The following is a 23,232-nucleotide window of genomic DNA, read 5'->3' as shown; positions in this document are numbered from 1 at the left end:
CAACGCGATTACAGATATCTGCAAATGACTTGGACAGTGGTGAGAATGGAAACGTGTCGTACTCAATTCAACGTGGAGATAGACAAAAACAGTTTGCTATCGATGAGAAATCTGGGTATATATCTGTCGCAGCTCTACTGGATCGAGAGATGGTTTGTTTTATACATTATTCATAGACATCATTGATTGAATTAAACTGTTACGCGAGTATTCAAATTCAAATATACTGGTATTCCGAAAGCTTTACAAATCAAAAAAGATCTCAATTCCACTTTCTTTGGTTCATTTTTACAGATATCTAATTACGTGCTGGAGGTCCATGCGAAAGATAACGGGATTCCAATGCTGATGAGTTTCGTGATGGTCAACATCGAGATTTCTGATGCAAATGACAATCCCCCATTATTTGCTCAATCGAATTACACCGCCGTAGTACAAGAGGACAAACCACTTGGTCACATCATATTACAATTTATTGTAACGGATGCAGATACATCACCCAATGCTGATCCCTACACGTTTGACTTCAAATCTGGAAATGAAGGGGACTCGTTCCGTTTAGAGCAAGACGGAACGTTGAGAACAGCGGCAAAATTCAATAACAGAGTGAAGGACAAGTACCTCTTACTTGTCAGAGTCTTTGACAATGGAAGTCCCCCGTTATATTCCGATGCCTGGGTGGTGATCAAAGTTATCGAAGAATCGCAATACCCGCCAATCATCACGCCTCTTGTAGTCACTATCAATTCTTACATGGATGAGTATCCAGGTGGAACAATTGGCAGGATTCACGCGACAGATCAAGACCCGTATGATACGCTGACGTTCAGTCTAATACCTTCGTCCCCGAACCCCAATACCGACTTATTCCAAATTGATAGCGTCGACGGTACTCTGGTAGCGCTTCCTAGGTTGGACGTTGGCGAATACAAAGTTAATGTTAGCGTAACGGACGGCAAATTCCACTCTTATTCAATAGTGAATGTGAACGTAGAGCTGGTCTCAGAAAAAATGTTGGAAAACTCGGTGATAGTGAGATTCCGAGAAGTCAGCCCGGAAGATTTTATACTCAGCCATCGTAAAGGGTTCATCAGAACTGTGCGTAACGCGATGAACTGCAGACTCAAAGAGGTGATAATAATCAGCGTACAGCCATCTACCGATGAAGCAAATGTAATCAAATCCCGAGCAACTCGCCAAGCGGTTCACAATGATCTTGACGTTCTATTTGCTGTTCGCAAAGCCCAAACTATGCTTGGAGCTGTGAGTTTTTATTCTTCGGAAAGTATTCGCGAAGCTCTCAACCAACGTATCGAGGAACTGGAAGAATCTACAAAGCTAGTGGTCGAGGAGATCGTGAGATACAAGTGCAATAAAGGGTATTGCGTTTATGGAGAGTGTTACGACAAAATAAACCTGGACCCCAGTCAGCTCTTGCCCGTCGCTACCGATGTAACTAGTTTCGTATCGCCGCGACATAAGCACAGAATGGAATGCAACTGCAAGGAAGGATACGCCGGGAGTCACTGCGAAGTTGTGGTAAACGAGTGTGCGAGAGATCCATGCCCGAATTTTAAAGTATGCGTGCCAGATTCCTCACTTCAAGGCTACTCCTGCCAATGCCCCGAAGGATTCGCTGGCCAGACATGTGACATTGACATATCAAAATGTCACGACGAGTCCTGCTACATCCCCCGAAACCCAATTTCGTTCAGTGGCAAGAGTTACGCTCGTTACAAAATAGACACATCATTGACGAAACACACAATCGAAGACAGACTGAGTCTCTCCTTGAGGATAAGAACTGTGCAACCAACTGGAAATCTCATGTATGCAGCTGGCCAAATAGACTATAATATTTTGGAGGTAGTTAACGGGGTTGTGCAGTATAGATTTGACCTAGGAAGCGGGGAGGGTTTGGTCAGGGTGAGCAGTGTCTATGTGAGTGACGGACAATGGCACGATATTCAGCTTGAAAGAGAAAACAACAACGCGCGGGTTACCGTCGATGGAAAGCACGTCGCTCATGGTGCAGCCCCAGGAATTAACGACATACTCAATCTTCAGTCCGACGATTTGTATCTGGGCGCTGAGGTGAGACAGCATCCGTCGATACTAGGCTTCGAGGACGTGCAAAGAGGATTTTACGGGTGCATGGACGATGTTAGAATTGGAAGAGTATCCGTCCCTCTCCACATGAGCGGTGCTAGCAGCGTCGCGGTATTGAAACGGTTTGCGAACGTGGAGTTCAGCTGTGATCCTGCAACGATATTAGTGCCATTAGGAGTCTGCGGTTCGCAACCATGCCAGAATGGTGGAACCTGCAAGGAATTGGGAGGCGATAACTACGAGTGTCAGTGTCATGGGAGATTTGTAGGCTTAGTTTGTGACGTTGACACAGACCCATGCGCGTCGTCGCCGTGTCTCTATGGTGGTCGGTGCAAAATTGTTGCCGGAGGTGGAGATTTCAAGTGCGATTGCACTGGTCCAAATCTCAGTGGAAAAAGATGCGAATACGGCAGGTATTGCAATCCAAATCCATGTGTACACAGGGGTGTTTGCGAAGAAGGGAACAACGGCCCAATCTGCAAGTGCCACGGGTTTACGGGAGAACGGTGCGAGTCCGATATTAACGAATGCGATACGAGGCCTTGCACTAACGGCGGTACCTGCATAAACGAAGTTGGGTCGTACAGGTGCATTTGTCCACCGAACATGACGGGTCTGAACTGTGGAAATCCGGCTTACTCGACGCCGATTATATCAAGTCACTTTAATATCACTTGGGAACAACTGATATGGATCAGTATAGGTATCCTCATTGTTTTGTTCCTATTAATCATCGTTATTTTTACTTACCGGAGAATACGAGTGAAACGCACAAGAGCAAGAGCCAATAATATAAACAACGAGACTCGGAAGCAAATTGTCCTGAATTCAGCAAGACCGCACGAACACGAATTCAAACGTAGTTCAAAGCTGAGCAACTTGGAAGTGATACAGGTAATTGAACTTGAATTTAACGCCGCTTATGTAGCTGTAGATTGTCATATATATATATTTATGTCATATATATATATATAGTATTTATACATTCATAGCATGATTTTAACAACTATTACTTGATAAATTTCCCTAATTGCGTAAAAATAGTGCTGTTTATTTTGTTTGCTATTGGCTGGTTTATAATTTCTTATTTATAATTTAGTGAAAGTGTGTTTTTCTTTTTGTTGAGTTTAAGGTTTTTCGTGTGATTTTTTTTCAGAGAGAACCTCCCCAATGTCCTCCTCGCCCCGCCTCCTACACACCTAGTTCTAACAATGAGCCGGCTCCCTATAGCAATTCCGCTGCTGTGGCCCTGAATAATTTGGACACCCTGAGAAGCTATGGCAGTGCAGGCGACGAACTGGAGAACTTCCCACCCGATTACCTGAGAAACCTCAATCGAAGCACCCCACTGCCTCCCCCCTCCCTATCGAACCCTGTCGGCGGAAATCCCACCGGCAGCGACACGGACAGCCTCCACAAACCAACCTGGCAGGAACAGATGCATCTAGCGTCCTTCATCACCGATGCAACGAAAATCAAGAACGGTGAGTACCGGTTGTAGCTTTTTATTTTAATTTGCTTAGTGCATGATGGGTCTGCTGTATAGCTTTCATCCGAGGTTCTCTATCGCATTCTTGAAAGTTGCGAACAGTGGTATGACAGTAAACGCGAACCCCATTAACACTGGCGTGTCGTTGTGTGTGCACTAACAGACCTGAAACGAGCGAGCCCAGTGGTACCAGAGCTGACCGCTGGAGGACTTCTACTAAACACCCGACGGGGGCCTCACGCAGGAGGGACGTCCATAGCTTCCCTTTCCTCGATTGAGGACGATCCCCGTATAGTAGGTGGTAAGTGGATTGGACTGATTGCCTGATTTATTAATGGGAATTGCTTTGCCTGACAGAAAACTCTTTTTTCCACCACTCGTTTTGTTTACTATGCTTTTTTTCACGCTACTACGCGGCACTGCGGTAGTAAAATCTGCATGTAGTCTTTCAGAGTACAGTTGTTGTCTGCAATGCTTTTAGGGTATCACTGGGACTGTTCAGACTGGGTCAGGCCAAGTCAGAACCCCTTACCTAACATCACGGAGGTTCCTGGCAGCGAAGTTCCAGACTCGTCAAGCTTCCACAGCAATGAGAGCAACGAGTCCAACACTCATCAGCTACCACCAAGTAAGTTTTCACCACCGCTTCACAGCTTTTCAACATCACTTCACACAGTAATTTACCTCAATTACTCCGCACGTAATTTAGTAAAGGACATTATTTATGTTATGATCATTCACTTTATACACGAAAAAAAAAACACGTCATCAATATCAAGATGATTTATTCAAACAATAAAACGCAACAACCCAAAAGCATGACACAATGTAATGGAATGCTTTGCGTCAAATATTATTTTTGAACAAGAACCTAAAAGATGCTGATTATTTTGCGACATTTCCGCATGATTTGGTGTCAAATGCGAATCGATAATGTGGAAATCTAACAATTTCTAACGTCTCTAATTACTTACGCTATAGTTATGCCGACTTGGTGTAATTAGTGAGATCTGGATATGTAATCAAATAAAAACTAAAATGGGAATATTATCACTTTCAGTGCATGGTCCAGTAGATCCGTCAAGAGATATTGAAACCTTGGATGAAGATCAAGAATCAGAGTACGTAGGAGATTCTGAATGTGGAACAGAGTTTTCCGAACACAATTACTGCCCAGAAAGCCAGCGTTTGAACCCACTTGATAGCGGAGGCGAAGGAGAGTACAAGTACAAAGATTCCGAGAGCTATATTCGCCATCCAAATTCATATCTACCCCACTATAATATTCATACAGACACAGAGAACGAGACGAATCCGCTCAATGGACGCCTCAGTACTCTCGAGTCTGATGAAGAAGACGATGTAGTGCCTTATGGTTTTCCAAGCAGCCGACGGAACCGATGCCTCAGAGGAGATGACGTTGACGAAATTGGATCTGTGATCACTACTCTAGAAGAAAGAAATTCGCTGTTGGGTGGTGGAACCAGCAACAGCGATCTATCCACTAATCTGTGCGAGATCGATGATTCTGAATACGAGATCACAGATCAGAAGAACAATAGTCGCGTGTGGTTACCCGGCAATGGCATCACGCAAACCTCGGTGTGACAAACAATTATGATTATATTCATACCTACTGACAATGGACTAAACGTGATCGTGTTTGTGTTCGTCGTAGGAACAGTTGTTGTTCTGGATCGCGATATTTTGTACATATTATCGATAACAGATAGATAGATAGATAGATAGATAGGCAGTCGCTATGCGGGCAGCTATATTGAAATACCAACATATAAATACGACATAGGTAGTGCAATTATAGAAATACGAATGACGGTGCGTGATACAATAGCGGGGCACACCAAGTTTCATTCATACATATTATGCCACGGTTATCAGTAGACGATAAGGGTACTCATTCTGGACTTTTGCATATACATATTTCAACATCTAATTTGAGTTTATTACTATTTATCATGCGCTATCGATAAACACTTGAATGCATACACACAGCCGACTCTGCAACCAAGCTGTCCCCTAGGCAATGTATTCAGTATAATCACATACTTAATGGGCATGAAGAAAATGTGAAAGAACCGTGAAATCTGCGTGAAAAAACCTATTCATATTCTTACACGAAAGAAAGACAATTTTAAATTAATTGCATTCATCATGATCACGTTGATAGACCAATGACTATGTATAATTTAATGATGAGATATTATTATCATTTTAAATTAAGCGTTTTTCATGTATTTTTTTGCTATATGCGATGCATTTCCACAATGCAGAGGTATTAACAAACACCTACACTACACACAACATATGTATATATATATATATTATATATATATATATATATATATATGTTATATATATATATATGTTATATAACACATAAATAAATATACATATCGATTCGTTCGCGTATTTTTATTAACTGATTACCATAATGTTATTTTGATAAATTGTAAATGAACTGATGGACTACTTAATAATATTGTATAATGAGGTACCATGAATTTACCATATGATACCGTACTATATACTATGTATAGTATGGGAATAATGAATTTGAAAAATGCTAGTGGCAGTGGGCTGCCTCACAAGCAATGAGCATGTGTGAATGAGAGCGCGTGAATGTATGTGTGGGTAAGATGTGTTGAATGCACAAGTATATACATAGTTAAAAAAAGATATAAAATATTTTTACTGTGATGATAATAATGTTTGTACCATGATTAAAAAGTAAAAAAAAAATATGAAGAAAAAAGAATACTGTAATGACTTGTAATATAATAGCCGAAATGTTAACGATCTAACGTTTCATAACTTGAAGGAAAAAAAACGGCTACAGTTATATTACCTGGGGAATGTTCCTCGATAACAACTAATGTCTATTAATTAACTCCAGTAAATACATAGTGTACTTTCGTTTCATTTATCAAGTTGATCACCGTCAACCATCAGATGGGACAATATATGTATGTATACTATGTACTACTATATATCTGTAACTGAAATTTTGGTGCTACCTACATCAAATTTTAAACCTGTCCCAGTGTTCTGATAAGACTGCACGGTAATATTAGCAATTTTGCTGATAATTACAGGTTCATTTTTATACGTCGTATTCAGAATTTCAATATGAACGAAAAACGTTGTTTGAATTACTCATCCTCATATACTTACGAAATTAAAAATGAACAAATTTCATTCGCTAATCCTGATTGCCATATATTAAGCAAAGTATGTTTTCTTCGCAGTATAATATCTAATTATGTATACTAATAAGGATACGATTATAACGATTATTAATTATTATGCGGAAACAGAACCATAAACCATTATTTGTATACATATTGATAAATAATACTTTCATTCCGTCAGAAAATATATTCACCTTTCTTTTGTAAGATGACAATTCAATTGTGAATTAATTCAGTGCAAAATAGCGCTGACATTTTTGTACAATACCACCAATGAGATTTTTTTTTGTTGGCAAATAAAGTTCTTATGTTCCTAGCATAGGTTCCTGGTCTGCAATAGACATAAGCGCCTTGTATGAAATAATGATTTGTAAACTGTACAATTACGATTGTTAACGCTGACCTCACATACATACAGGGTGATTTTTACGTTAGCTATCAGTGAATCCCCTAATCCAATTTTCATTTTTGATAGTCTCTGCTGACTATAACTTCTAAGCAACAAACATATTATATGCGTTTATAATATTGCACATACATATGAAGATGCAAGTCAATAGGATTATACATGTAACGCAATAGGTAGAAATGTCTGTGAAAATTAGTGCAATCGCAACGAGGAAAGAGGGAGAGCAACACAATCGCCGTCAAATCAATAATTTTATTATTCACTATTTCTAGAATTATATGTGTCGCAGATGGTAGAAATTTTTACAGAAAATGAAGAATCTATACGAGTTATAGGATTAGGTATATATATATATATATGTAACGGCGGCAGGTACAGATGCTCGCGAAAAATACTGAAATCGCAGGTCGGAAAAGAAAAGAAGAGCAACAGAATAGTCGTCAAATCGATAGCTTTAATGTGCACTGGTTACAGTATAGAATTATGTTTAACGTGGCACGTATAAAGGATATTTGCAAAACTAGAGTCCCGCTAAGTACCACTAACTTGGTTAATTTTTTTTTCTCTCGATTTCCAATTTCACTAGGTAGCAATCGTGTGTGAGATGAGCATTCTCTAATACTTCGCTCGAAATGACAGTGGCAGCAGAGTTCAGTAGCACACTTACAGTTGGTCGTCAAAAGTATAGACAGTAAGCACTGCTTACATCTCACTTGCAAAACCATATCAAGTTTCAATCGTACTTTTATTATAAACTAACAGACATGCACTTGGCAATAGTATGTCACGAAAATTTGTTTTGTTAAAAAATGAGGATATTTGTTTGTGTAAACTGTTTTTGTTAAGTAAGTTTTTGGCATAAAGTAATTGAATGCATACGCTATTCATCAAAGAAAGTAGCTGTGTGGGTAATGACCACGTTTCACCCCCACGGAACTCGTTTTTTTTTTACTGCTTCTGCAAAACCCCTGGGTCATTCATGTCCTGTCCTGTCGTTCTTTATACTATACAAGGTTTTTCGGAATGTCGAAGAACGACGTGTTAATTTCGTATTATGTACTCGACGCCCTCATCTCTCGACACCCCCGATAATATTTTGGATACTCGAAAATTTAATCAATTTCTGAATTTGAACCAGCGGCCGCTCAAAAATCGTATGAAGTCCGATATTGGTAGGAGTAGGATACGCCCCATTGACCGCGAGCAACCATAGGTTAATATAGTCGTTGAGTGCTCGCAGCGCAGCTCCATATACTTGGTCCCTTATACACACCCAACTATGTTTTTTTGTGCCCAATTATTTTTCGGTGTTTGATAATGAGTTCCGGACGCTTTAATAGTAAAGCGTTTAGTCAGTATTATTAAAAACAAACGGCAAGGAATTTTCTTCACACCTTCAATACGCTCCGTGTAGCTTTAAGTTTGGTGAGCTTTATAGAGAGGGTATCGTTTCTACAAGTTCGTTTCTACAAGTGCCAATACCGAGAAATTCGTTTCTACAAGTGGCAATCCTACAAGTTCGTTTCTTCCGAAGGGTTCGTTTCTACAAGTTGCTATCTTACAAGTTCGACCGAGAGGTTCGTTTCTACAAGTTGCGACCGGGCGGTTCGTTTCTACAAGTTCGACCGGGTGGTTCGTTTCTACAAAATGCGACCTGGCGGTTCGTTTCTACAAGTTCGTTTCTACAAGCGACCGAGCGGTTCCGTCGATTTCGTACATTTTGATTAAATTTAAATTAATTTAATTTAATTTAATTTAAATTATTTGACCTCCACTTGTAGAAACGATCCTTTCGGACGAAATTTTACGACTGCGACTTGTAGAAACGAACTTTTCGGTATTAGCACTCGTAGAAACAAACTTGTAGAAACGGTCCTTTCCCGCTTTATATACCTAGCCCGTCATTGACAAGCGAATAAGTTAATTCTTTCTTGATTCGGAAGTAGGTCGTTTGTAGGTATTGCTGAGCGAATTCACATGATTTTTAGGCCTGAAAGAATAAAAGGCTGACCAATTTGGATTTTTTGCGGATATTTAGCGATTCTGAAAAGTGCTGCGATAGATTCTTTGAGGCACTGTTCCGACGTAATTTTGCGAGAGGAATCGTTTGATCGCAGGCTCAATGCGCTGCGGGCAACGGATCAAAAGTTACAGCCAAAAAACTGCAGATTTTCGTCGTCATTTCTCTGCTGTTGGTCCTACGCTTTTTTCAATGTGTTGTTTGAGTTCCTGAGGTCCAAATTAGCCATAAAACAGTCATACGGATCAATTCGAAGACCAGAAATTTTCGGCTCCAGAAACCACAAAAAAAGTGAGGCTAACCCCTTTAGATTTTTGTCGAAAATTTCAACGGCTTTGAAAAGTGCTGCAATTAATTCTTCGGAGCACTATTCCGACGTAATTTTGCGAGAAAAAACGATTAATCGCAGGCCCAATGCGCTGCGGGCAACGGATCAAGAGTTACAGCCAAAAAACTGCAGATTTTCGTTGTCATTTCTCTGCTGTCGGTCCTACGCTTTTTTCAATGTAATTTTTGAGTTCCTGGGGTCCCAATCAGCCGAGAAACAGCCATACAAATCAATTCGACGACCAGAAATTCTCGTCTCCAAAAATGACAAAAAAAGTAAGGCTAACCCCTTTGGATTTTTGTCGAAAATTTCAACGACTTTGAAAAGTGCTGCAATTAATTCTTTGGGGCACTATTCCGACGTAATTTTTCGAGAGAAAACGATTAATCGCAGGCCCAATGCGCTGCGGGCAACGGATCAAAAGTTACAGCCAAAAAACTGCAGATTTTTGTTGTCATATCTCTGCTGTCGGTCCTACGCTTTCTTCAATGTAATTTTTGAGTTTCTGGGGTCCCAATTAGCCTAGTAACAGTCATACAAATGAATTCGACGACTAGAAATTTTCGGCTCCAAAAATCGCAAAAAAAGTAAGGCTAACCCCTTTGGATTTTTGTCGAAAATTTCGACGACTTCGAAAAGTGCTGCAATTAATTCTTCAGGGCACTATTCCGACGTAATTTTGCGAGAGAAAACGATTAATCGCAGGCTCAATGCGCTGCAGGCAACGGATCAAAAATTACAGCCAAAAAACTGCAGATTTTCGTCGTCATTTCTCTGCTGTCGGTCCTACGCTTTCTTCAATGTAATTTTTGAGTTTCTGGGGTCCCAATCAGCCTAGAAACAGTCATACAAATCAATTCGACGACCAGAAATTTTCGTCTCTAAAAATCGCAAAAAAAGTAAGGCTAACCCCTTTGGACTTTTGTCGAAAATTTCATCGACTTTGAAAAGTGCTGCAATTAATTCTTCGGGGCACTATTCCGACGTAATTTTGCGAGAGGAAACGATTAATCGCAGGCTCAATGCGCTGCGGGCATCGAATCAAAAGTTACAGCCAAAAAACTGCAGATTTTCGTCGTCATTTCTCTGCTGTCGGTCCTACGCTTTCTTTGATGTAATTTTTGAGTTCCTGGGGTCCCAATTAGCCAAGAAACAGTCATACAAATAAATTCGACGACTAGAAATTTTTGGCTCCAAAAATCGCAAAAAAAGTAAGGCTAACCCCTTTGGATTTTTGTCGAAAATTTTAACGACTTTGGAAAGTGCTGCAATCAATTCTTTAGGGCACTTTTCCGACGTAATTTCGCGAGAGAAAACGATTAATCGCAGGCCCAATGCGCTACGGGCAACGGATCAAAAGTTACAGCCAAAAAACTGCAGATTTTTGTCATTATTTCTCTGCTGTCGGTACCACGCTTTTTTTAATGTAATTTTTGAGTTCCTGGGGTCCCAATCAGCCTAGAAACAGTCATACAAATCAATTCAACAACCAGAAATTTTCGTCTCCAGAAATCGCAAAAAAAGTAAGGCTAACCCCTTTGGACTTTTGTCGAAAATTTCAACGACTTTGAAAAGTGCTGCAATTAATTCTTCAGGGCACTATTCCGACGTAATTTTGCGAGAGAAAACGATTAATCGCAGGCTCAATGCGCTGCGGGCAACGGATCAAAAGTTACAGCCAAAAAACTGCAGATTTTTGTCATCATTTCTCTGCTGTCGGTCCTACGCTTTTTTCAATGTAATTTTTGAGTTCCTGGGGTCCCAATCAGCCTAGAAACAGTCATACAAATCAATTCGACGACCAGAAATTTTCGGCTCCAAAAATCGCAAAAAAAGTAAGGCTAACCCCTTTGGATTTTTGTCAAAAATTTCAACGGCTTTGGAAAGTGCTGCAATTAATTCATCGGGGCACTATTCCGACGTAATTTTGCGAGAGAAAACGATTAATCGCAGGCTCAATGCGCTGCGGGCAACGGATCAAAAGTTACAGCCAAAAAACTGCAGATTTTCGTCGTCATTTCTCTGCTGTCGGTCCTACGCTTTCTTTAATGTAATTTTTGAGTTCCTGGGGTCTCAATTAGCCAAGAAACAGTCATACAAATCAATTCGACGACTAGAAATTTTTGGCTCCAAAAATCGCAAAAAAAGTAAGGCTAACCCCTTTAAATTTTTGTCGAAAATTTTAACGACTTTGGAGAGTGCTGCAATCAATTTTTTAGGGCACTATTCCGACGTAATTTCGCGAGAGAAAACGATTAATCGCAGGCCCAATGCGCTACGGGCAACGGATCAAAAGTTACAGCCAAAAAACCTGCAGATTTTTGTCATTATTTCTCTGCTGTCGGTCCCACGCTTTTTTTAATGTAATTTTTGAGTTCCTGGGGTCCCAATCAGCCTAGAAAAAGTCATACAAATCAATTCGACGACCAGAAATTTTCGTCTCCAAAAATCGCAAAAAAAGTAAGGCTAACCCCTTTGGACTTTTGTCGAAAATTTCAACGACTTTGAAAAGTGCTGCAATTATATCTTCAGGGCACTATTCCGACGTAATTTTGCGAGAGAAAACGATTAATCGCAGGCTCAATGCGCTGCGGGCAACGGATCAAAAGTTACAGCCAAAAAACTGCAGATTTTTGTCATCATTTCTCTGCTGTCGGTCATACGCTTTTTTCAATGTAATTTTTGAGTTCCTGGGGTCCCAATCAGCCTAGAAACAGTCATACAAATCAATTCGACGACCAGAAATTTTCGGCTCCAAAAATCGCAAAAAAAGTGAGGCTAACCCCTTTGGATTTTTGTCAAAAATTTCAACGGCTTTGAAAAGTGCTGCAATTATTTCATCGGGGCACTATTCCGACGTAATTTCGCGAGAGAAAACGATTAATCGCAGGCTCAATGCGCTGCGGGCAACGGATCAAAAGTTACAGCCAAAAAACTGCAGATTTTCGTCGTCATTTCTCTGCTGTCGGTCCTACGCTTTCTTTAATGTAATTTTCGAGTTCCTGGGGTCTCAATTAGCCAAGAAACAGTCATACAAATCAATTCGACGACTAGAAATTTTTGGCCACAAAAATCGCAAAAAAAGTAAGGCTAACCCCTTTGAATTTTTGTCGAAAATTTTAACGACTTTGGAGAGTGCTGCAATCAATTCTTTAGGGCACTATTCCGACGTAATTTCGCGAGAGAAAACGATTAATCGCAGGCCCAATGCGCTACGGGCAACGGATCAAAAGTTACAGCCAAAAAACTGCAGATTTTTGTCATCATTTCTCTGCTGTCGGTCCCACGCTTTTTTCAATGTAATTTTCGAGTTCCTGGGGTCCCAATCAGCCCAAAAACAGTCATACAAATCAATTCGACGACCAGAAATTTTCGTCTTCAAAAATCGCAAAAAAAGTAAGGCTAACCCCTTTGGACTTTTGTCGAAAATCTCAACGACTTTGAAAAGTGCTGCAATTAATTCTTCAGGGCACTATTTCGACGTAATTTTGCGAGAGAAAACGATTAATCGCAGGCTCAATGCGCTGCGGGCAACGGATCAAAAGTTACAGCCAAAAAACTGCAGATTTTTGTCATCATTTCTCTGCTGTCGGTCCTACGCTTTTTTCAATGTAATTTTTGAGTTCCTGGGGTCCCAATCGGCCTAGAAACAGTCATACAAATCAATTCGACGACCAGAAATTTTCCTCTCCAAAAATCGCAAATAAAGTAAGGCCAACCCCTTTGGACTTTTGTCGAAAATTTCAACGACTTTGAAAAGTGCTGCAATAAATTCTTCAGGGCACTATTTCGACGTAATTTTGCGAGAGAAAACGAATAATCGCAGGCTCAATGCGCTGCGGGCAACGGATCAGAAGTAACAGCCAAAAAACTGCAGATTTTCGTTGTCATTTCTCTGCTGTCGGTCCTACGCTTTCTTTAATGTAATTTTTGAGTTCCTGGGCTCCCAATTAGCCAAGAAACAGTCATACAAATGAATCCGACGACTAGAAATTTTTAGCTCCAAAAATCGCGAAAAAAGTAAGGCTAACCCCTTTGGATTTTTGTCGAAAATTTCAACGACTTTGGAAAGTGCTGCAATCAATTCTTTAGGGCACTATTCCGACGTAATTTCGCGAGAGAAAACGATTAATCGCAGGCCCAATGCGCTACGGGCAACGGATCAAAAGTTACAGCCAAAAAACTACAGATTTTTGTCATCATTTCTCTGCTGTCGGTCCCACGCTTTTTTCAATGTAATTTTTGAGTTCCTGGGGTCCCAATCAGCCTAAAAACAGTCATACAAATCAATTCGACGACCAGAAATTTTCGTCTCCAAAAATCGCAAAAAAAGTAAGGCTAACCCCTTTGGACTTTTGTCGAAAATTTCAACGACTTTGAAAAGTGCTGCAATTAATTCTTCAGGGCACTATGCCGACGTAATTTTGCGAGAGAAAACGATTAATCGCTGGCTCAATGCGCTGCGGGCAACGGATCAAAAGTTACAGCCAAAAAACTGCAGATTTTTGTCGTCATTTCTCTGCTGTCGGTCCTACGCTGTCTTTAATGTAATTTTTGAGTTCCTGGGGTCCCAATTAGCCAAGAAACAGTCATACAAATCAATTCGACGACTAGAAATTTTTGGCTCCAAAAATCGCAAAAAAAGTAAGGCTAACCCCTTTGGATTTTTGTCGAAAATTTCGACGACTTCGAAAAGTGCTGCAATTAATTCTCCAGGGAACTATTCCGACGTAATTTTGCGGGAGAAAACGATTAATCGCAGGCTCAATGCGCTGCGGGCAACAGATCAAAAGTTACAGCCAAAAAACTGCAGATTTTCGTCGTCATTTCTCTGCTGTCGGTCCTACGCTTTCTTTGATGTAATTTTTGAGTTCCTGGGGTCCCAATTAGCCAAGAAACAGTCATAGAAATGAATTCGACGACTAGAAATTTTTGGCTCCAAAAATCGCAAAAAAAGTAAGGCTAACCCCTTTGGATTTTTGTCGAAAATTTTAACGACTTTGGAAAGTGCTGCAATCAATTCTTTAGGGCACTTTTCCGACGTAATTTTGCGAGAGAAAACGATTAATCGCAGGCTGAATGCGCTACGGGCAACGGATCAAAAGTTACAGCCAAAAAACTGCAGATTTTTGTCATTATTTCTCTGCTGTCGGTACCACGCTTTTTTCAATGTAATTTTTGAGTTCCTGGGGTCCCAATCAGCCTAGAAACAGTCATACAAATCAATTCGACAACCAGAAATTTTCGTCTCCAAAAATCGCAAAAAAAGTAAGGCTAACCCCTTTGGACTTTGGTCGAAAATTTCATCGACTTTGAAAAGTGCTGCAATTAATTCTTCGGGGCACTATTCCGACGTAATTTTGCGAGAGGAAACGATTAATCGCAGGCTCAATGCGCTGCGGGCATCGAATCAAAAGTTACAGCCAAAAAACTGCAGATTTTCGTCGTCATTTCTCTGCTGTCGGTCCTACGCTTTCTTTGATGTAATTTTTGAGTTCCTGGGGTCCCAATTAGCCAAGAAACAGTCATACAAATGAATTCGACGACTAGAAATTTTTGGCTCCAAAAATCGCAAAAAAAGTAAGGCTAACCCCTTTGGATTTTTGTCGAAAATTTTAACGACTTTGGAAAGTGCTGCAATCGATTCTTTAGGGCACTTTTCCGACGTAATTTCGCGAGAGAAAACGATTCATCGCAGGCCCAATGCGCTACGGGCAACGGATCAAAAGTTACAGCCAAAAAACTGCAGATTATTGTCATCATTTCTCTGCTGTCGGTCCCACGCTTTTTTCAATGTAATTTTTGAGTTCCTGGGGTCCCAATCAGCCTAGAAACAGTCATACAAATCAATTCGACGACCAGAAATTTTCGTCTCCAAAAATCGCTGAAAAAGTAAGGCTAACCCCTTTGGATTTTTGTCGAAAATTTCGGAGACTTTAAAAAGTGCTGCAATTAATTCTTTGGGGCACTATTCCGACGTAATTTTTCGAGAGAAAACGATTAATCGCAGGCCCAATGCGCTGCGGGCAACGGATCAAAAGTTACAGCCAAAAAACTGCAGATTTTTGTTGTCATATCTCTGCTGTCGGTCCTACGCTTTCTTCAATGTAATTTTTGAGTTTCTGGGGTCCCAATTAGCCTAGTAACAGTCATACAAATGAATTCGACGACTAGAAATTTTCGGCTCCAAAAATCGCAAAAAAAGTAAGGCTAACCCCTTTGGATTTTTGTCGAAAATTTCGACGACTTCGAAAAGTGCTGCAATTAATTCTTCAGGGCACTATTCCGACGTAATTTTGCGAGAGAAAACGATTAATCGCAGGCTCAATGCGCTGCAGGCAACGGATCAAAAGTTACAGCCAAAAAACTGCAGATTTTCGTCGTCATTTCTCTGCTGTCGGTCCTACGCTTTCTTCAATGTAATTTTTGAGTTTCTGGGGTCCCAATCAGCCTAGAAACAGTCATACAAATCAATTCGACGACCAGAAATTTTCGTCTCTAAAAATCGCAAAAAAAGTAAGGCTAACCCCTTTGGACTTTTGTCGAAAATTTCATCGACTTTGAAAAGTGCTGCAATTAATTCTTCGGGGCACTATTCCGACGTAATTTTGCGAGAGGAAACGATTTTTCGCAGGCTCAATGCGCTGCGGGCATCGAATCAAAAGTTACAGCCAAAAAACTGCAGATTTTCGTCGTCATTTCTCTGCTGTCGGTCCTACGCTTTCTTTGATGTAATTTTTGAGTTCCTGGGGTCCCAATTAGCCAAGAAACAGTCATACAAATAAATTCGACGACTAGAAATTTTTGGCTCCAAAAATCGCAAAAAAAGTAAGGCTAACCCCTTTGGATTTTTGTCGAAAATTTTAACGACTTTGGAAAGTGCTGCAATCAATTCTTTAGGGCACTTTTCCGACGTAATTTCGCGAGAGAAAACGATTAATCGCAGGCCCAATGCGCTACGGGCAACGGATCAAAAGTTACAGCCAAAAAACTGCAGATTTTTGTCATTATTTCTCTGCTGTCGGTACCACGCTTTTTTTAATGTAATTTTTGAGTTCCTGGGGTCCCAATCAGCCTAGAAACAGTCATACAAATCAATTCGACAACCAGAAATTTTCGTCTCCAGAAATCGCAAAAAAAGTAAGGCTAACCCCTTTGGACTTTTGTCGAAAATTTCAACGACTTTGAAAAGTGCTGCAATTAATTCTTCAGGGCACTATTCCGACGTAATTTTGCGAGAGAAAACGATTAATCGCAGGCTCAATGCGCTGCGGGCAACGGATCAAAAGTTACAGCCAAAAAACTGCAGATTTTTGTCATCATTTCTCTGCTGTCGGTCCTACGCTTTTTTCAATGTAATTTTTGAGTTCCTGGGGTCCCAATCAGCCTAGAAACAGTCATACAAATCAATTCGACGACCAGAAATTTTCGGCTCCAAAAATCGCAAAAAAAGTAAGGCTAACCCCTTTGGATTTTTGTCGAAAATTTCAACGGCTTTGGAAAGTGCTGCAATTAATTCATTGGGGCACTATTCCGACGTAATTTTGCGAGAGAAAACGATTAATCGCAGGCTCAATGCGCTGCGGGCAACGGATCAAAAGTTACAGCCAAAAAACTGCAGATTTTCGTCGTCATTTCTCTGCTGTCGGTCCTACGCTTTCTTTAATGTAATTTTTGAGTTCCTGGGGTCTCAATTAGCCAAGAAACAGTCATACAAATCAATTCGACGACTAGAAATTTTTGGCTCCGAAAATCGCAAAAAAAGTAAGGCTAACCCCTTTAAATTTTTGTCGGAAATTTTAACGACTTTGGAGAGTGCTGCAATCAATTTTTTAGGGCACCATTCCGACGTAATTTCGCGAGAGAAAACGATTAATCGCAGGCCCAATGCGCTACGGGCAACGGATCAAAAGTTACAGCCAAAAAACCTGCAGATTTTTGTCATTATTTCTCTGCTGTCGGTCCCACGCTTTTTTTAATGTAATTTTTGAGTTCCTGGGGTCCCAATCAGCCTAGAAAAAGTCATACAAATCAATTCGACGACCAGAAATTTTCGTCTCCAAAAATCGCAAAAAAAGTAAGGCTAACCCCTTTGGACTTTTGTCGAAAATTTCAACGACTTTGAAAAGTGCTGCAATTATATCTTCAGGGCACTATTCCGACGTAATTTTGCGAGAGAAAACGATTAATCGCAGGCTCAATGCGCTGCGGGCAACGGATCAAAAGTTACAGCCAAAAAACTGCAGATTTTTGTCATCATTTCTCTGCTGTCGGTCATACGCTTTTTTCAATGTAATTTTTGAGTTCCTGGGGTCCCAATCAGCCTAGAAACAGTCATACAAATCAATTCGACGACCAGAAATTTTCGGCTCCAAAAATCGCAAAAAAAGTGAGGCTAACCCCTTTGGATTTTTGTCGAAAATTTTAACGACTTTGGAAAGTGCTGCAATCAATTCTTTAGGGCACTTTTCCGACGTAATTTCGCGAGAGAAAACGATTAATCGCAGGCCCAATGCGCTACGGGCAACGGATCAAAAGTTACAGCCAAAAAACTGCAGATTTTTGTCATTATTTCTCTGCTGTCGGTACCACGCTTTTTTTAATGTAATTTTTGAGTTCCTGGGGTCCCAATCAGCCTAGAAACAGTCATACAAATCAATTCGACAACCAGAAATTTTCGTCTCCAGAAATCGCAAAAAAAGTAAGGCTAACCCCTTTGGACTTTTGTCGAAAATTTCAACGACTTTGAAAAGTGCTGCAATTAATTCTTCAGGGCACTATTCCGACGTAATTTTGCGAGAGAAAACGATTAATCGCAGGCTCAATGCGCTGCGGGCAACGGATCAAAAGTTACAGCCAAAAAACTGCAGATTTTTGTCATCATTTCTCTGCTGTCGGTCCTACGCTTTTTTCAATGTAATTTTTGAGTTCCTGGGGTCCCAATCAGCCTAGAAACAGTCATACAAATCAATTCGACGACCAGAAATTTTCGGCTCCAAAAATCGCAAAAAAAGTAAGGCTAACCCCTTTGGATTTTTGTCGAAAATTTCAACGGCTTTGGAAAGTGCTGCAATTAATTCATCGGGGCACTATTCCGACGTAATTTTGCGAGAGAAAACGATTAATCGCAGGCTCAATGCGCTGCGGGCAACGGATCAAAAGTTACAGCCAAAAAACTGCAGATTTTCGTCGTCATTTCTCTGCTGTCGGTCCTACGCTTTCTTTAATGTAATTTTTGAGTTCCTGGGGTCTCAATTAGCCAAGAAACAGTCATACAAATCAATTCGACGACTAGAAATTTTTGGCTCCGAAAATCGCAAAAAAAGTAAGGCTAACCCCTTTAAATTTTTGTCGGAAATTTTAACGACTTTGGAGAGTGCTGCAATCAATTTTTTAGGGCACCATTCCGACGTAATTTCGCGAGAGAAAACGATTAATCGCAGGCCCAATGCGCTACGGGCAACGGATCAAAAGTTACAGCCAAAAAACCTGCAGATTTTTGTCATTATTTCTCTGCTGTCGGTCCCACGCTTTTTTTAATGTAATTTTTGAGTTCCTGGGGTCCCAATCAGCCTAGAAAAAGTCATACAAATCAATTCGACGACCAGAAATTTTCGTCTCCAAAAATCGCAAAAAAAGTAAGGCTAACCCCTTTGGACTTTTGTCGAAAATTTCAACGACTTTGAAAAGTGCTGCAATTATATCTTCAGGGCACTATTCCGACGTAATTTTGCGAGAGAAAACGATTAATCGCAGGCTCAATGCGCTGCGGGCAACGGATCAAAAGTTACAGCCAAAAAACTGCAGATTTTTGTCATCATTTCTCTGCTGTCGGTCATACGCTTTTTTCAATGTAATTTTTGAGTTCCTGGGGTCCCAATCAGCCTAGAAACAGTCATACAAATCAATTCGACGACCAGAAATTTTCGGCTCCAAAAATCGCAAAAAAAGTGAGGCTAACCCCTTTGGATTTTTGTCAAAAATTTCAACGGCTTTGAAAAGTGCTGCAATTATTTCATCGGGGCACTATTCCGACGTAATTTTGCGAGAGTAAACGATTAATCGCAGGCTCAATGCGCTGCGGGCAACGGATCAAAAGTTACAGCCAAAAAACTGCAGATTTTCGTCGTCATTTCTCTGCCGTCGGTCCTACGCTTTTTTTAATGTAATTTTCGAGTTCCTGGGGTCTCAATTAGCCAAGAAACAGTCATACAAATCAATTCGACGACTAGAAATTTTTGGCCACAAAAATCGCAAAAAAAGTAAGGCTAACCCCTTTGGATTTTTGTCGAAAATTTTAACGACCTTGGAAAGTGCTGCAATCAATTCTTTAGGGCACTTTTCCGACGTAATTTCGCGAGAGAAAACGATTAATCGCAGGCTTAATGCGCTACGGGCAACGGATCAAAAGTTACAGCCAAAAAACTGCAGATTTTTGTCATTATTTCTCTGCTGTCGGTACCACGCTTTTTTCAATGTAATTTTTGAGTTCCTGGGGTTCCAATCAGCCTAGAAACAGTCATACAAATCAATTCGACAACCAGAAATTTTCGTCTCCAAAAATCGCAAAAAAAGTAAGGCTAACCCCTTTGGACTTTGGTCGAAAATTTCATCGACTTTGAAAAGTGCTGCAATTAATTCTTCGGGGCACTATTCCGACGTAATTTTGCGAGAGGAAACGATTAATCGCAGGCTCAATGCGCTGCGGGCATCGAATCAAAAGTTACAGCCAAAAAACTGCAGATTTTCGTCGTCATTTCTCTGCTGTCGGTCCTACGCTTTCTTTGATGTAATTTTTGAGTTCCTGGGGTCCCAATTAGCCAAGAAACAGTCATACAAATGAATTCGACGACTAGAAATTTTTGGCTCCAAAAATCGCAAAAAAAGTAAGGCTAACCCCTTTGGATTTTTGTCGAAAATTTTAACGACTTTGGAAAGTGCTGCAATCGATTCTTTAGGGCACTTTTCCGACGTAATTTCGCGAGAGAAAACGATTCATCGCAGGCCCAATGCGCTACGGGCAACGGATCAAAAGTTACAGCCAAAAAACTGCAGATTTTTGTCATCATTTCTCTGCTGTCGGTCCCACGCTTTTTTCAATGTAATTTTTGAGTTCCTGGGGTCCCAATCAGCCTAGGAACAGTCATACAAATCAATTCGACGACCAGAAATTTTCGTCTCCAAAAATCGCTAAAAAAGTAAGGCTAACCCCTTTGGATTTTTGTCGAAAATTTCGGAGACTTTGAAAAGTGCTGCAATTAATTCTTTGGGGCACTATTCCGACGTAATTTTTCGAGAGAAAACGATTAATCGCAGGCCCAATGCGCTGCGGGCAACGGATCAAAAGTTACAGCCAAAAAACTGCAGATTTTTGTTGTCATATCTCTGCTGTCGGTCCTACGCTTTCTTCAATGTAATTTTTGAGTTTCTGGGGTCCCAATTAGCCTAGTAACAGTCATACAAATGAATTCGACGACTAGAAATTTTCGGCTCCAAAAATCGCAAAAAAAGTAAGGCTAACCCCTTTGGATTTTTGTCGAAAATTTCGACGACTTCGAAAAGTGCTGCAATTAATTCTTCAGGGCACTATTCCGACGTAATTTTGCGAGAGAAAACGATTAATCGCAGGCTCAATGCGCTGCAGGCAACGGTTTAAAAGTTACAGCCAAAAAACTGCAGATTTTCGTCGTCATTTCTCTGCTGTCGGTCCTACGCTTTCTTCAATGTAATTTTTGAGTTTCTGGGGTCCCAATCAGCCTAGAAACAGTCATACAAATCAATTCGACGACCAGAAATTTTCGTCTCTAAAAATCGCAAAAAAAGTAAGGCTAACCCCTTTGGACTTTTGTCGAAAATTTCATCGACTTTGAAAAGTGCTGCAATTAATTCTTCGGGGCACTATTCCGACGTAATTTTGCGAGAGGAAACGATTAATCGCAGGCTCAATGCGCTGCGGGCATCGAATCAAAAGTTACAGCCAAAAAACTGCAGATTTTCGTCGTCATTTCTCTGCTGTCGGTCCTACGCTTTCTTTGATGTAATTTTTGAGTTCCTGGGGTCCCAATTAGCCAAGAAACAGTCATACAAATAAATTCGACGACTAGAAATTTTTGGCTCCAAAAATCGCAAAAAAAGTAAGGCTAACCCCTTTGGATTTTTGTCGAAAATTTTAACGACTTTGGAAAGTGCTGCAATCAATTCTTTAGGGCACTTTTCCGACGTAATTTCGCGAGAGAAAACGATTAATCGCAGGCCCAATGCGCTACGGGCAACGGATCAAAAGTTACAGACAAAAAACAGCAGATTTTTGTCATTATTTCTCTGCTGTCGGTACCACGCTTTTTTTAATGTAATTTTTGAGTTCCTGGGGTCCCAATCAGCCTAGAAACAGTCATACAAATCAATTCGACAACCAGAAATTTTCGTCTCCAGAAATCGCAAAAAAAGTAAGGCTAACCCCTTTGGACTTTTGTCGAAAATTTCAACGACTTTGAAAAGTGCTGCAATTAATTCTTCAGGGCACTATTCCGACGTAATTTTGCGAGAGAAAACGATTAATCGCAGGCTCAATGCGCTGCGGGCAACGGATCAAAAGTTACAGCCAAAAAACTGCAGATTTTTGTCATCATTTCTCTGCTGTCGGTCCTACGCTTTTTTCAATGTAATTTTTGAGTTCCTGGGGTCCCAATCAGCCTAGAAACAGTCATACAAATCAATTCGACGACCAGAAATTTTCGTCTCCAAAAATCGCAAAAAAAGTAAGGCTAACCCCTTTGGACTTTTGTCGAAAATTTCAACGACTTTGAAAAGTGCTGCAATTATATCTTCAGGGCACTATTCCGAAGTAATTTTGCGAGAGAAAACGATTAATCGCAGGCTCAATGCGCTGCGGGCAACGGATCAAAAGTTACAGCCAAAAAACTGCAGATTTTTGTCATCATTTCTCTGCTGTCGGTCATACGCTTTTTTCAATGTAATTTTTGAGTTCCTGGGGTCCCAATCAGCCTAGAAACAGTCATACAAATCAATTCGACGACCAGAAATTTTCGGCTCCAAAAATCGCAAAAAAAGTGAGGCTAACCCCTTTGGATTTTTGTAAAAAATTTTAACGGCTTTGAAAAGTGCTGCAATTATTTCATCGGGGCACTATTCCGACGTAGATTTGCGAGAGAAAACGATTAATCGCAGGCTCAATGCGCTGCGGGCAACGGATCAAAAGTTACAGCCAAAAAACTGCAGATTTTTGTCATCATTTCTCTGCTGTCGGTCATACGCTTTTTTCAATGTAATTTTTGAGTTCCTGGGGTCCCAATCAGCCTAGAAACAGTCATACAAATCAATTCGACGACCAGAAATTTTCGGCTCCAAAAATCGCAAAAAAAGTGAGGCTAACCCCTTTGGATTTTTGTAAAAAATTTTAACGGCTTTGAAAAGTGCTGCAATTATTTCATCGGGGCACTATTCCGACGTAGATTTGCGAGAGAAAACGATTAATCGCAGGCTCAATGCGCTGCGGGCAACGGATCAAAAGTTACAGCCAAAAAACTGCAGATTTTTGTCGTCATTTCTCTGCTGTCGGTCCTACGCTTTCTTTAATGTAATTTTCGAGTTCCTGGGGTCTCAATTAGCCAAGAAACAGTCATACAAATCAATTCGACGACTAGAAAT

The 23,232-nt window shown here is 40.5% G+C and overlaps 1 protein-coding gene across 7 annotated transcripts in view; it reads left to right on the top strand.

The window, feature by feature from the left end:
* LOC124412594 (fat-like cadherin-related tumor suppressor homolog) overlaps positions 1-5,897 on the top strand; it is a 144,349-nt gene extending 138,452 nt beyond the window's left edge. For 3 of the 7 annotated variants that reach the window (XM_046892599.1, XM_046892598.1, XM_046892595.1), the window contains 6 exons: positions 15-152; positions 295-3,003; positions 3,266-3,593; positions 3,762-3,899; positions 4,080-4,226; positions 4,659-5,897. In XM_046892599.1, the coding sequence (XP_046748555.1) occupies positions 15-152; positions 295-3,003; positions 3,266-3,593; positions 3,762-3,899; positions 4,080-4,226; positions 4,659-5,206 (4,008 nt within the window). In that variant the 3' untranslated portion in view covers positions 5,207-5,897. The remainder of the gene's footprint in view (positions 1-14; positions 153-294; positions 3,004-3,265; positions 3,594-3,761; positions 3,900-4,079; positions 4,227-4,658) is intronic. The other 4 variants (XM_046892597.1, XM_046892601.1, XM_046892600.1 and 1 more) reach the window with 4 other exon arrangements.
* Positions 5,898-23,232: the final 17,335 nt, after the last annotated feature.

This window comes from Diprion similis, chromosome 11, assembly GCF_021155765.1.
Source record: "Diprion similis isolate iyDipSimi1 chromosome 11, iyDipSimi1.1, whole genome shotgun sequence".
NCBI classification, from domain to species: Eukaryota; Metazoa; Arthropoda; class Insecta; order Hymenoptera; family Diprionidae; genus Diprion; species Diprion similis.
Note: the sequence above shows the minus strand (reverse complement) of the source record. Positions and strands in the feature narration are given on the sequence as shown.